This window comes from Saxophila tyrrhenica, assembly GCF_035928015.1.
Source record: "Saxophila tyrrhenica strain CCFEE 5935 chromosome Unknown scaffold_5, whole genome shotgun sequence".
NCBI classification, from domain to species: domain Eukaryota; kingdom Fungi; phylum Ascomycota; class Dothideomycetes; order Mycosphaerellales; family Extremaceae; genus Saxophila; species Saxophila tyrrhenica.
In genome coordinates this window covers 726,657-741,522 of record NW_027041737.1, presented here as the reverse complement: position 1 = coordinate 741,522, position 14,866 = coordinate 726,657, and the positions used below count along the sequence as shown (strand labels likewise).

The 14,866-nt window shown below is 54.3% G+C and overlaps 4 protein-coding genes across 4 annotated transcripts; 3 read left to right on the top strand and 1 right to left on the bottom strand.

The window, feature by feature from the left end:
• Nucleotides 1-1,035: 1,035 nt before the first annotated feature.
• On the top strand, nt 1,036-1,911 carry LTR77_003670 (uncharacterized protein; the record flags this gene model as incomplete). The annotated part of the gene is made up of 1 exon (XM_064800926.1): nt 1,036-1,911. One exon carries the CDS (start codon nt 1,036-1,038, stop codon nt 1,909-1,911), a length of 876 nt encoding a protein of 291 aa, XP_064660877.1.
• A 662-nt stretch (nt 1,912-2,573) lies between these two features.
• LTR77_003669 (uncharacterized protein) lies at nt 2,574-3,550 on the top strand (the record flags this gene model as incomplete). The annotated part of the gene is made up of 2 exons (XM_064800925.1): nt 2,574-3,073; nt 3,124-3,550. The coding sequence occupies 2 exons, from the start codon at nt 2,574-2,576 to the stop codon at nt 3,548-3,550; spliced, it is 927 nt and encodes a 308-aa protein (XP_064660876.1).
• Nucleotides 3,551-3,659: 109 nt separating this feature from the next.
• LTR77_003668 (uncharacterized protein) lies at nt 3,660-7,054 on the bottom strand (the record flags this gene model as incomplete). Its single annotated transcript, XM_064800924.1, has 2 exons — nt 3,660-4,455; nt 4,563-7,054. The coding sequence occupies 2 exons, from the start codon at nt 7,052-7,054 to the stop codon at nt 3,660-3,662; spliced, it is 3,288 nt and encodes a 1,095-aa protein (XP_064660875.1).
• A 474-nt stretch (nt 7,055-7,528) lies between these two features.
• Nucleotides 7,529-14,758, top strand: MDM12_1 (Mitochondrial distribution and morphology protein 12; the record flags this gene model as incomplete). Its single annotated transcript, XM_064800923.1, has 1 exon — nt 7,529-14,758. The coding sequence occupies one exon, from the start codon at nt 7,529-7,531 to the stop codon at nt 14,756-14,758; it is 7,230 nt and encodes a 2,409-aa protein (XP_064660874.1).
• Between the last annotated feature and the right edge of the window lie 108 nt (nt 14,759-14,866).

Sequence of the window (14,866 nt, the reverse complement as noted above, 5' to 3'; positions counted from 1 at the left end):
ATAGTACAAAAGGTTCCGCTGGTAAGGTACAGAAGGGTGAGAGTGCTGAGCGATGGCGCAGAAGTGACGGACGTGCTGAGGAGGGCGGGCACCGGGTATATCGAGTAGGACGCTGTTGTCGTAAGGACAATGAGGAAAGCCAGGCGAGGTTTCGATAAGGCGAGATAGGTGGATATCCTTCGTTTCAGCGAGTTCAGAGGAGCTGCCGCTGCGGCTCGAGAAAGAGTGGAGGAGGCATCTGGAGGCAGAGGTACGTCTGCATTGTCCAAAACGGCGGCTTCTGCTTTTAACCGCTTCCGCCGTCGATGCGGTGGTTCCGCAACAGATGTATCCTGCCCTCCTGGCAGATCGTTCTGCGACTCTACTACTGCTTGTCCGACTCCACGACTCTTTACCGCATTTTCCAATCCTCCCACCTCATGCGATGCCTCAAACCTATCTCTTCTTTCCCCCCTAAAAGCATTGGCCCAAAAGAACGTCCTGCCCACCCTCCCTTCCCTCGACGCTGCGAATTGTTGGCTCCGGGCTGATAGGGTGTATGGTCGTCTACCGCTGTGCGCCGCTTCGGCAAGCTTCCTCGCACATCGCGTGCATACTGGCTGGCTGTGTAACGACCGGAGGAGCGCCAAAGTCGGCACTCGTGTGGACATGGAGGTATCTGATGTTCCTGGCCGGTAGAACCAACGAAGGAGAAGTTGATGACGAGACAAGAGTATAGTGCCAGAAATCGTGGCTGCACCTTCCTCTTCCGGCCAGTGCTAACCTTACCCCCGAAGCCGCCGCAGATGAATGTCAGCGTCACTGCTCCGATGATCGGTCAACATATTAAGGAAGGATACCTACGCTGACCCTCATACCGACTGTAGTCTACAGAAGACTGTTCGTAGCAGCTTCACCGCCACTCCAACTCCCGCGGTCCTTTCACTGGGGCCGCTGCCGGGAATGGTATTGTGAGCTACTGAATTGCTTTAGACATAAACCGGCAGGGAGCAAATACCTGGAGGGTCTAAACGCTTTGTAGGTACGACATCACAGATGCCGCTAGAAGTAGCATCTCAGGTCTCCAGCTCTGGAATACACTACATCTCGTGTGGACCTCAGGATACTGGACCTACCTTGCTATGCGTCCACGGATGGGCCTGTAGGAGTGCGGACTTCTTATATGTCTTTGACGAATTCATCAAGCATGACTCTGACTTCAGGGCAATTGCTCTTGACCTTCCCGGCCACGGCTCGTCTTCGACCGAGCACTACCCGACTGCTGGCGTGGACTCGTTTGCCAGAGCAGTGCTGGACCTGATGGATGAGCTATCTCTTGAGAAAATCGTTCTAGCTGGCCACAGTATGGGCGTCAGAATCGTCCTCGAGACATGGCAGCAGGCTATGTCCGCGGAGAGACCCCAAGTCCAAGGCCTTTGCTTTCTGGACGGCAGCCACTACAAGTTCCGCAAATCTCTCTTCGCCTTCGACAGTGGAGATGCACGCAGCGCATCTCTGACGGATGAAGAGAAGCACGAGAAGATGGCGGAAGCTTTTGATCGGATGCTGTCTTCGGCAACGCCAAAGGACTTTCGAGAGGCGGCTATTGATCATGTCAAAGCTATCGATCTCCAGTACAGCGAGGACATGCGCAAATCGTTTATTCAGTACGACTACGACAGGACAGACGACGTCATGGAGAACTTAGGCAAGGCGGACATGCCGATACTAAGCATCCAGGCTACGGATGTCGATGAGGAGAATCAGCGGAGGATGTTGCAGGAGGGCAAAGACTCAAGGTGGATGCAGTTTGTGTGTACGAAGGTACCACAAGCAAAAATGGCTGTAGTGCCGCAAAGTGGGCACTTTCCGCACGTCGACAGGCCGCAGATTGTGGCAGCGCATTTGAAGGACTTAATGCGAAGCCCTTGAAAGCAGCTCAACCGACGCACCATATTACGCGAACTCGAGTCTTGCATCGTTCACGGCGGACCAGCGAATCCACGCTTCAATCCAGACCTTCGCGCACAGAGCCCAAAGATTCACGTGGTTTCAATCGAGCAATCAAGCGTGCTGGACGTTCAGCGTCTTCGAGAGCTAAAAGATTGCAACCTTCCGCTGGGTATGTCATACCGCCGGCGGAGAGTGGCTTGCTGATCCAAGCATAGCTCCAAAACAACATTGAGGTGCCTCAGAAGCTGGATCCTAGGATCTCTCAGATAATAATACGGGTCCTGGAACAGCATCAGCGCAAGATTCTCAATCCATGAGACGCCTGCAACGCCATCTGATAGTTGGTTGCAGGACTGCTTACAAATGAATCTCTTCCGGATGGCTGCGGAAACTTTCCAGTCAGGCTTCCTGAACGCAGCGCGAGAGTGCGAGATCTTACTCATCCTCACCACCCTCACTAATGCTTGCCATTCAGCTTCAAGTTGGAGAAATTGGAGAAATCTAGATAGGTAGGAAAACTGCGTAGGCTACGCCTGAGTAATCTTCGAAACGCTGGTGGACTCTGGGTATATCAACGATGGCTCCATCCAGCAAGTCCCACAATCTGGTCATCACCACACACCTCAACGACGCAGACAAGGATGGGGAGCGCACAGCGTCTCATCTTGATCACAGGCGGCTCGGGGTACATTGGGGCCCATACGGTCGACAGCTTCCTCCGTCATGGCTACCGCGTTCGTCTGGCCGGACGTAGCGAGTCTTCGTGTCAGCAGATGCTCGCCACACACAGCGAACATCGCAAGCTGATCGATACCACGGTTGTGCCGGACATCACCGCACTAGGAGCCTTCGATTCTGCCGTCCAGGGTGTTGATGGCGTCGTCCACCTCGCTTCTCCGTTCTTCCATGGCTTCAAAGACGTTGAGAAGGACATCCTTCTGCCAGCAATCAATGGTACCACAGAGATACTGGAAAGCATCAAGAAGCACGCCCCGCAGGTTCGCCGGACAGTGATCACTTCTTCTATCGCCGCTATTCTCGATTTGAGCAAAGGCATACGGCCGGGACACATCTACAATGAGAGTCAGTGGAATCCAATCACCCACGAATCTGCCATACAGAATCCGGCTGTTGCATATGCGTACGTACATCAATGAAGCCCTTCCGTGAACTGTTGACTGACCAGAGCAGCGCAAGTAAGAAGTTGGCAGAAGAAGCCGCATGGAACTTCATCGAGACGGAGAAGCCAAACTTCTCGCTTGCCACGCTTCAGCCTATGATGGTCTACGGCCCTCCGTTCCCGGGTTCCACCAGTATCTCAAATCTCGGCACTTCTGCGAACGACATCTACGTCCTCATGAATGGCTCGCTTACCCAAGCTCCCACCACGCGCCTGCCCGTCTACGTCGACGTCCGGGACGTTGCTGAAGCTCATAGACTGGCCTACGAGACGGAGGGGGCTGGCAGGTTCGCGCTGTGCGCTGGAAACTTCACGAAGGGTCAGGTGTGCCGGTTGCTTCGTGAGTCTGGCCTTGGGCTAGAGAACCGTGTGCCGTCCGAGGGGCTGGACGCGGAGAATGACCTTCAGTCGTACAGTGTTGATTCTTCGAAGGCATAGAAGGTGCTTGGTTTGAAATTTCGGTCGTTCGAGGCGACTATCTTAGACATGGCTAAGGCCTTCTTGGACCTTGAGAAAGAAAAACTCTGATGGGCTGGAATTCAGCGATCTATAGCTCCCAAGAGAGAACACTGAACTGCTTTTTTCCTGCTGGCTTCTTCTGCTGCTCTTTGGGGATGGCAAATGCGCCTCCCGGCTTGAGTCTCTTCATCGAATCGACGAACTCTGTGAAGTAGCCTTCGCGCTCGTGACTGGCACCCTCTGGCGGTTCGGTGTGTCGCTTGTGCGGTTTGTTTCTCGATGCAGACTTCATCGTCCCATCAGCTGACTTAGATGTAGTCCCGTTGCTTTGCTTCTCGAGTGGTGTTGTCCCTGCAGTGGGTACGTGCCTGGCACTGCCGGGCTGACCGCTTCTGCTAAATGGTTGACACTCGCTCGCAGATAGAGTAGAGGTGGAGACGCTTCGAGACATCTCGGCCTCGCAGGTCCAACGAAGCTGTTTACGAGATGGCTGCGAGGTGGGTGTGACCTTCGTGCTCTCAATCGCTTGATGCGAAGGACTAGCAAATTGTGCAAAGAGCGACGGTCGTCCGCTGGATTTCGCTGCACTAGACCCTGCTAATGCCATGCTGACTTTCGTGGTCTTGATGGGTCCCGCTCCGTTGCTGGGTGCATGTTTGGGCTGCCCTGACTGCGCAACTTTAGGTGCATCGGCTGCGCCATCCAGATCAGCCCTCCGTGCTGTGGCTTGCGGCGGAGACGAGCCTACATTCGATTGCGAGATCGAGTTTTCTCTGCGAGGTTCGGTGTCCGGGAAGATATCCGCGATGGCTTCAGAGAGCGCAGAAGGGCTGACAGAGTCTTTTGGGCGAGCCTTCCGGTAGGCGGTGTAGATTTGCGAGAACCTGGAAGAACGAATTGTTGAGGAGGTGTAGTTGAGCTTGAGCCTTTACAGCACATCAGTGAGCAAGAGATCGACGGAAGAATGATTGCTCCAATGCATCAGACTCACCAGTCTTTCCGCCTCTGAATGTGCGAGCTTGCGAAATGCTCTCTCCGTTTTTGACGATGCGCCAGGATCGGGTCTTCTTCGAGCGAGCGTGGAACGCTCATTCCCATGTCATCATCTTCGTTCTCTCCATTTGCCGGTGTAGCTTTCACGACTGTGTCGGATGCTTGGCCAACAGGAGTTTGATGCCATCGAAGCGAAGAGACGGGGACATCTACTTCATCGGATGCGCCATCAAGCTGATGGCCGGAATGTCTTCTTACCGAAGAGCCGTTATGCCTTTGCGAGCTACGTCTTGAAGATGGCGGCGGACCATTGTGCGGAGGTGAGTGCTGGTATCGACTCCAGCTGGGGTTCGGCATGTAACGATCGGACGTACGAGACCTGGACATCGAATGATCGCCAGCCGAGTGTCGGGAGGAGCTTGTAGATGGCCGTCCATCGGTGGAGTGAGAGTCGTGAACCTTGGTCGGCGTCGTCGGTGCCATTTCGTCAGGATACTTCTGCAGCAAGACCCGCCTCCGGGAAGCAATGTCCTTCGGTGAGCGATTCATCCTGTAATCAATCACGATCTCCATGTCCGTCTTGCCTTTGCGAGTACCAACCATCACCCGAGCATCCTCATCTTTCGTCCAGGTGCGTGGAGTTTGCGACCTTACGTTGCGGTCTACGTCGACAGTATTGTGTGATCGCTGTGAGATATCCTGGGCACTGCTTTGCTGCGTTGCGACTTGGTTTGAGCGCTGCTGAGTTGCAGACGGTGAAGCTCGGTTGCTTTGTGAGCTACTTGCTTGCACCGGGGTTTTCTGATAATTGACCATGGAGACTTGACTGTTGCTTTCCATGGTACTATCGGGTGGTAGTACCTTCCCTCGCTGGGTTGGAGTTTGCTCCCAGCCTGGGATCAGGCTGTCCTCCTCCTCCTCTCCCTCCTCCTCTTCCCCATCCTCTTCTTCAGAGGACGACAGTGAGGCGGAGTCAGAAGAGCTACTCTCCTTTTCAACGGCCTCCTTGCTTGGCGCATCGGGAGCCTGGCGCCTCTCAGGTTCGGCTTGTTGCCGTGCAGCCGCAGCTTCAGCAATCCATCGCTGTAAATATCTTGCTGGTACGTTGGGATGTGGAAATCGCTTGCCCGGCTTTGCTGGGATCCATGAGGTTTCCAGATCCAAAAGTTCCTGCTGGTCTCGTGGGATTGGCCGTGGGCGATGTACCCGACGTGTGGATCCGAGCTGATTCTTACCTTGTTGAGTCGGCAACGTAATCTGCTTAGTAGCCGAGCTGTCCCCGTTCATATCAGGAGTATCATTGGCAGTGGCTAGGACACGGTCAGACGTACTTTCCGCTTCTCGACTTTTCTGAGGTGCTGTTTCAGGATGCGACACCGGGACAGGCGTAGCTGGAGCAGGTGCAGCTTCAGTTCTCCCTTCGCTTGTCTGGGGTGCTAAGGCTCTAGATGGCGGCGAAGAGTGCTTGCCTTGGAGCTGCGCTTCTGCGGCTGGCGATTCGAATCTCGCAGATTTAGCGGGAGGCGCTGGAGCGTGAGGAGGGTCCACAGCGACTCGTTTGTTACCAAGCAGACCAAGCAGATGCTTCGTCGTGCTATCTACTGTGACTGGCTTGGGTGGCGAACGGTGCGGTAGTCGCGCAGTTGGGCTACTGCGAAACGTTGCGCCTTGAGGTCGCTGCAGATTTACTCCGTTCTCCATCTGGAGGCCATCGGTACGTAGATTTGGTCCGGTGGGTTTCTTGTAAGAAATTTGAGTAGCAACCGCCCCTTTCGAGCCTTGAGAGGGTGACGTCGATTGCCTGGCCAGCAAGACTTGTGATGCTCGGCTAGACTGCTGTGATGGTGTGAGTGCCTGTCGCGCTGCTCTGGTAGCTGTTTGCACATCATCATTACCACCCGTCGTAGCTTCGTCGTTCGTGAGGTCGTAGGGCTCGTCTGCCGTGCCTTCATTTATGGCGTACTGTCGATTGACGACATCGGTCAGATCGCCATCAATCAAGCGTCGGACGGCTTCAACCTGCTCGACTGCTCTGGCTGTTTTGTGAAGTTTCCGAAGGTGATGGCAGTATTTAACGGACTCGATCCTTAGGTGAATGAATCCTTCCGGAGGGCCAAGAGGTGTGCTGACAACAGTGGCTTCTCGAATAGCAAGAACATCACCCTTGGTATCTTCGTTGACCTCGTCATCTATCTCGTCCTGTAATATAGCGACTGCATCCTGTGACAAAAGAGCTTTCACCACAGTGAAGCCGTCGGATACAAGCACAATCACGACGTCATCCTTCGTGAGCATCTTCAGAACCTGGACTTTCGCGTCTTCGGGCAATTGTTCAGCCTCTGCGTCGCTGTAGAAGTTGCTCCCATCATCGCTAAAGCGTGTCTTCTCCGTAGACGATTTTGTGTTGTTTTGTCTGCTTCGCTTCCACTTCACGACAGCCTGGAGTTCTTGCTCAATGAAGGGGCCGAGCCAGTCGACTTGTTGCGCCATCTGGAGTGATCTGATGTTGAGCTGTGATCATACTCAGCGGTGTGCTGAGCAGCATTGGCAGCTGATTGCGTGAAGGCGTGCTGGTTCCGCGTAATTTTGGCGATTGATGGAGTCGCGTTAAAAGAGGCGCTGCGGCATGTGCCGAGCCGCCAAAGCCAAACCTTATTTGGATCCGAGCATATGAGGATGGGGAAGTCGCTGTCTTCGGACTTCAGTTGTCCGTGAAAGTATTGCATATTGGAGGTCGAGCGCATCGTATGCTACGAGGCGCATGGTAATCGATAGTCAAAGCATAGGCGTAAACCTCAGAACGCTCCAGTGGACACAATACCCTCGCTGAGCTTGCGTCATACTCAAGCTCAAGCTACCGATATCCTCACAATAACTCTACGCATCTTTCGATCGCAGCACAGTACCCGGAGCAGCATCACCTGACGAGCATGCACCGAACATCACAACGATCGGTGGTTGGGTATGGCTCCGGAACCGCCGTCTCCATCGGCCTCCTCCACTCTCCTCCCCTTCCTCGGTGGCAGCGCCAGCAGGCCTCGACGTGGCTCGCTTGCCTCTCTTCAGTCTACGAAAGGTGAAATCGACAAGGATGTCTTGGCTCAAGCACTTGACGATATCCACACATCGGCCTCGAAATCGGATGCGTTGACATCCTTCCACGACTACGATGGGGGACCGGGGTCGAAGAATGGGGCGAAAGAGCTGGTCAGTAGCGGTGTCAGCGGCGTCTCGGGTCTGTACGACAAACTGTTGCGTGGGCTTGGTGGAGGGTCGGCGTCAGACGGAAAGAGTGCGAAGAGTGGTACGGGCAAAGCGAGACCGAAGACGAGCGCAAGCAGAGACAGTATTGACGGAGAGAGCGTGCTGAGCAATTTGTCTGGAGCTAGAACTGCTGGGCTGGGTCTCAAGGATGATACAGCTAGCATGGTATCTAACATGAGCGCAGCCCCTTCCACAATGATGCCCAGCCCAGCTAGTACGGGTGGTTCACGGGATCGCAATGTTTACCCGGCAGATATCGAGGGCGAGGAAAATCGCAAAGTTACGCGTTTGGCCAAAGAAAGCATTACTGAAAATCCGCTTGAGCAGAAATCCAGTCAATCCACCGCGCAGACCATTCTGGACCCTTTGGAGCAAGCTGATATTCATCGAGTCAGGAGCGGTCCACTTGACGAAGAGCAAAGTACAGCCGCAAGTCAAGCTCTGGCGCGTGTTCTATCCCACCACGATGCCTCCAACGGAGATCTACCTAGAGTCTCGCACCACACGAGCATCGATCGTCGGGAAGAGCAACCACCAGCTGGACCTGGTCAGAAAACTCTACTATCTCCTCAGAGTATCCCGTCGCGCCAACAAAGCAGCTTGCTCAGCCCAACCGCAAAACGTCCCTCACAGGAAACCGATTCCGACAGACCGCCACTTGTTCGTATTGGCCCCTCCCACCTTCCTGGTTATGAACCCTCTAGAGCCTCTTCAACGGATGGCCACAGCAGCTCCACGACCACTGGTCCTGCGAATAAGCGGCGCGCACTCGATCCGTCGCCTAACATCAACACCGCTTTGCAGCGCCGCCGAACCGACATGCGACCGCCGCCAATTCCTCGCCCGCCAGCTGAAGCACCCTCTCAGCTTCCTACTCATCTTCGTCGTAGAGTGATCAGCAAGGCCTTTTGGATGAAAGATGAGAATGCAAAGGACTGTTTCTACTGCGGTCAGCCTTTCTCTACATTCCGGCGAAAACATCATTGCAGGACTTGTGGTCAGATCTTCGATGCCAAATGCACGTCACTTGTTGCCGGTAGGCCGTTCGGACAACCAGGAACTATCAGGCTGTGTAAGCCGTGCGAAGCCATGATCTACGGCAGCGACGATGACAGTACAGTGTTCTCTGACGATGGGGCGAGTGTTTTTGACCGTAGCCCGATGGTTGGAAGACGTTCGTTCGGCGATGACGATGACCTGCATGGAAAGATGGACGGTATCGACGAGAGAAATGGCGACATCGCCGAAGTCACTACACCCTCGATTGGAATCCCGGCAAGTCGTAGGACGAGAGAGAGTAAGCGGAGAAGCGCAGTCATCGAATTTGACGCTGCTCCGTCTTCGACAATGGCACGGCCGGCATCTTCGCACTCCCTTATATCGCTCGCAAGGCGTCCAAGATCTTCAAGCCACAGACGTTTCCACTCCCGGCATCAGGCTATACGCGGAGTCCGAACGCCTGGTGATGAGCGTGTGCCGTTTCAGCCTGGGTCCATCGACGAGGACGACAAGAAGTCAACTCTGCCAGCTTTTCACAACGACAACGTCATCGACCCGGACCTTGCAGCTTTCCTCTCCGATGAAGGCAGCGATGAGGAAGACCAGCAGGGCTCGATCTTTGCCACCATTGACGGTAGCAGCCATGGTTCTCTCGGCGAGCGAGACCGGCAAACCTACCTTGCTGGACACCTCCATGCTGTCGCAAAGAAAGGCCGCTCAAGGCTCAACACGGGGTCGTATTATCGTGCTGGGGCAGGAGTACGAGAGGATGAGCCCGCAGCACAGTCGGCCAAGCACCTGCAAAAGCTTAACAGGCACCGCAACCCGAGCGTAGGAAGTCTGTCCCTCAGCCGGCCATCCCCACGGAGAAGCAGAAGCCAAAATTTGACCCTGCATATGCCTGTGAATACACCTGGCGAGCCCGGATCTTTCCTCGACCACCAGCATCACTCCCCTCTGATGGGCCACTACCCAACAGCCGGAACCAGGTTTATCAGAAGCTCGGCCATGCGAGGACGGGATGCACCACCAGTCGAGCTCAACCGTGCCAGTTTGGATCACATGCGTCGCCTGCTGGGACAACTTCTCAAAGACCACAGCATACCTGGTGCAAAAGCTTGGGAACGGGCTCTAATGCCGATATTGTTACAGTGCACGGACGACGTCAAGCCGGACATCCAGCTGGGTGACGACATGGACATCCGACACTACATCAAACTCAAGAAGGTTCCCGGAGGCCGACCAGGCGATACATCGTACATTTCTGGTGTAGTCTTCAGCAAGAATGTGGCGTTGAAGAGTATGGCGAGAAGTATCGCTTCTCCCAGAATTGCCATCGTTACTTTTGCCATTGAGTATGCTCGTCATCAGGCACACTTCATGAGTCTTGAGCCAGTGATTGCGCAAGAACAAGAGTATCTGCGAAACTTGGTTGGCAGGATCGCAGCATTGAAACCGAGCGTACTCTTGGTGCAACGAAATGTATCGGGTCTTGCCATCGGCTTGCTTGAGAAGGCTGGGATCATGGTTGCCTACAACATCAAAGAATCTGTCCTGGCCGCCGTTGCTCGAGTTACGCAGACGACCATGATCAAGTCGGTCGATAAGCTAGCGATTGACCCATCTCACCTCGGACAGTGCGAGAGTTTTGAGATCAAGACATTTGTCCACGACGGGGCCAGGAAAACTTACATCTACCTCTCCGGTTGCCAACCAGACCTGGGCTGCACTATCGTATTGAGAGGGGCTGACACCAAGACCCTACGCAGGCTCAAACGAGTCACCGAATTCATGGCTTATGTGGCGTATAATCTCAAGCTGGAGACTAATTTGTTCCGAGACGAGTTTGTCTCCATTCCTACTTCTACTGGCGATCAGCTCGAAGCACCGGATGCTCCTCGCTTGGTGAAAGAGAACAGCGGCTCGATGGAGATTGGAATGGGATTTGACCACGGAGAGAGTCTTCTTGATCCGAATGCACGTCCCATGGCTGGCAACGAGCCTTCGAAATACGAGCTGATGGAGAAGGAATGCAAGTCGAGGATTTTGTCTGCCAGCCCATTCGTCGTCTTCATGCAACCTTACATGCTCACGCAATTACGAGACTCCGAGCGCAGATTGACGGCGTACAAGAAGCTGAGGGATCAGTATGCCGCTGCGGACGAAGCTGGAGACGAGAACGAGAAGCCTGCCAAGGAGAAGTTCGAGATTGTCAAGCCGGAGATGGTACATGCGCCGCCATCAAAGGACCAGCCAAAAGCCGTGCGAGAGTATCTGCATGCAGTTCACCAAGTGCAGTACGACAAGACATTGCACACCTACGAGACGCAACGGAAATTGCTGGAGAGCTTCACCGGCGGCTCTACTAATCCATTCGATCCCTTCTCACACCAAAAGATCATTGTCCTGCACTCAATCGTTTCGACCATCAACTCTGCGCCATGCGTAGGCCCCGAGCAGCTAGGTCTTGGTTTCTACGCCGGCTACAACCACGTGGAGCCACAATTCGAAGAAGACTGCACGCTTGGGCAATACGTCGAAGATATATGCATCTCAGCCGGCAGCAAGTGCAAAGAGTGCGACAAGAAGATGTCCGATCACTACCGCCAGTACGTTCATGGTTACGGACAGTTGTCAGTTTCTGTCTCTCGGCAACCGGCGAAATTACGAGGCTATGAAAAGACTATACTCATGTGGTCTACCTGTCGCATCTGCAAGCATGACACGACGCTCATTCCGATGAGCGACAACACCTGGAAGTACTCGTTTGCCAAGTATCTGGAGCTCAGCTTCTGGAGTTCTCCATTACACCCTCGAGCTGGTGTATGCGGCCACGACATTCACAAAGACTTCTTGCGCTGCTTTGGATTCGAAGATCTAGCGGTTCGGGTACGATATGATCCGGTTGAGATCTACGACGTCGTTGTCCCGAGAGGCACAATCACTTGGAAGGTCGAAAGTGATTTGACTGTCAAGAATGAGCAGTATTCGCACTTTGCTGCGAGGCTGAAAGCTTTCACCGACTCCATCATCAGGCGTCTGGATTCGATCAACGTCGATACGTTGGATGAGAAGAAAGCGCTTGAGGCAACTGACTATCTGGTGGAACTGCGGCAACGAGCTGAAGCCGACTCCAAAGAGCTGCTGCATAAGCTGCAGCAAAAGTACGCCGTGTCAAGGTACTATGAGCTGATCCCGCTCAACCGCGCCCTGAGATTCATGGATGAGAAGGCTCTGAGTTGGGACGATGTCTTCAATGACTTTGAACGAGACTACTTCCCTTCAGAAACGGACATTCGGAAGCTGGCGACATTGCAATTGAAAAACATGTTCTTAGAATCCCAGCCAGCATCAAGCACGGTCACGAGTGATGTGTCCGACGACGAAGACGGTGTGGACGAGAAACCTCATGCGAAAACCACGCTGCATCCGGCCGACCGAGAGTTGCGTTCGGAGAAAGCACACCACGTTCTCGCCTCAACTATGGAAGAGCACCGGGGCACCATTGCGGACGGCAGCGACGTGACTGCAGCGCTTCAGGAGGAACCGCAAGTTAAGCTCGGTAGTAGCTTGAGCAAGACTACTTCTCCCCGTGAGGAGCAGGAGCAAGTGGTGCAGCGAGAAGAGGTTAGGCACCTGGATCTTGCTGTACCTGTGGATACACCGGAAGACGCTTCTGCCACTGAGCTTGCCAGCTCGAGCGAGCAGTCGAAGCAGACCAGTCGTCCTACGACTGGGGACAGTCAGACGACTGCTGAACCCTTCGCGACGCAAACTAAGCCGATCGGTTCTGGTCTGCTGGAGCGTATTGAGCAGATACGCAGTAATCGTGTCTCATTGTCTGGTGAGCAAGACGCTCTTGAGACAAAGATACCTCGTCTTGCGGACCTGAAGAAACGAGACGCGAGTCCGCACTCAGCGTCACCGCCACCATTGCTCCGCGCCCAGTCTTCGCCGTCTTCGCCCTACCACACGCCTAATCGAAGTGTCGACCTGAAGTCAGATCATGGCCTTGAGGCCACCACCAAAGGCCCTCCAGAGATCGAAAGCCACCATTTGGAAAAGCGACTTGGCGAGAGGCTTGGTGTCAATCGACTGGCCAGCAAGGTCGGAAAGGTGGCGCCATCACTCATCCCTCGATCTGTACCGCCGTCAAAGGAAGAGTCCAACTTCACACGGGTGTCCGCATTGGCAAAGCACTTCGAGCAGATGTCCCGCGAGTTCGAGAAGGAGCGTCTTAAGGAGCGAAAGCAGAGAGCACTACGGAGCCGGTATGCCAGAGCAAGCCCTCAGATCAGCAGCCACCCGGTTGTGGAGGTCTACAGGAACGCTACGGATGCTGTAGGAGAAAGGAGTCTCGACGCCGTGCGGGAAGATCGAACTGCTGAGGACCGGGGCACAGAGCACTCGCAGGCTGCTGAAGCTGTGCAACAATCGAACTTGACGGACTCAGAAGAGTTGCCAACAGAGCAATTCGACCGTAATGCAGAGACCACGCAGTCGACAGGACAGGAGCAGGAGACTCGCGAGACGGAGCAGGTTCCGGATGGGGATGGAAGCGAAGCAGAATTTATACCCAACCGACGGCGAGACGTTTCAGATCCGGTATCTACTGTTGTGTCTTCTGGTCTGATGTCGCCCACTGCCTCTGTGCCAGACATCGAATTGCACCCAGAGCTGTCCATTCCCGAGCACAGAAAGAACGTCTGGTTCAATTACCTTTCCGAGTTCTGGTCGAAGCGGTCGGCATCTGGATGGGCGCCATTGGAGTATCCTCTTCACTCCACTGAGCATGTCTTCGAGGATTCCGACATCATTGTCCGAGAAGACGAACCTTCTTCGGTCATCGCGTTGTCTCTTGCTTGTCCGGACTACACTCTCAAAGTGCAGGAGTTCCGCAGCCACCCAAAGAAGCAGAAGGCTCAGCCGCCTCCAGCCAAAAACGCTGCGGAAGAAGAATCGCGGCGAGAAGCTATTGAGGCTTCGCTTCTCAGTGACACTGGCACGCATATGAAGTACTCGTTCGCGCATGGTCAGGTCAAAGCTTCCTGCAAGATCTTCTACGCTGAGTCGTTCGATGCTCTCCGACGAAGGTGCGGCGTGGCTGACCGCTTCGTGGAATCGTTGTCACGTTGCCTCAAGTTCGATTCGAAGGGCGGCAAGACGAAGTCGCTCTTCCTCAAGACGCTCGACAACCGCTTCATCATCAAGAGCCTGCAGGAGGTGGAGTTGAAAGCTTTCACCAAGTTCGCTCCCGACTACTTTGCTTTCATGAGCCACACACTTTTCCATGGTGTGCCGAGCGTAATTGCCAAGATGTTCGGGCTTTTCCAGGTCTTCATCAAGAATCCGGCAACTGGCATGGAGTTCTCGTACTATCTAATTGTCATGGAGAACCTATTCTACGAGCGGAACCCGAACCGTCGCTTCGATTTGAAAGGCAGCATGCGGAACCGCAAGATCGAGAGCACTGGCCAGCCAGACGAAGTCTTGCTCGACGAAAACCTCGTCGAAACCATCTTCGAATCTCCGCTCTTCGTCCGCGAACACGCCCGCAAGCTCTTGCAGGCAAGCGTCTGGAACGATACAATGTGGCTATGCAAGCAGAACGTTATGGACTACAGCTTAATGGCCGGCTTCGATGACGAGCGCAAGGAGCTCATCGTGGGTATCATCGACTGCATCCGGACTTACACTTGGGACAAGAAGCTGGAGTCGTGGATCAAGGATCGTGGGAAGAACAAGCCGACCATCACCAGTCCGAAGGATTACCGGAACAGGTTTCGGGTGAGCATGATGCAATATGTGCTGCAGGCGCCGAATTGTTGGCATCAGTTCCAGGCACAGATGGCGCCGCCGAAGACGTTGAACGATGGGGCTGACACGCATGATACTGATCGCGAAGGCGATGCTCGGAGGAGCGAAGGGTGAGGTGCAGTGAAGTTGTGGTTGTTGGGTCATTGGTAACGATCTTTATGAGCTCACGAGTTGATGAGGCGATGAGCTTCTTGGTGTTTTCCAGCATAGCGATGGCGTAGA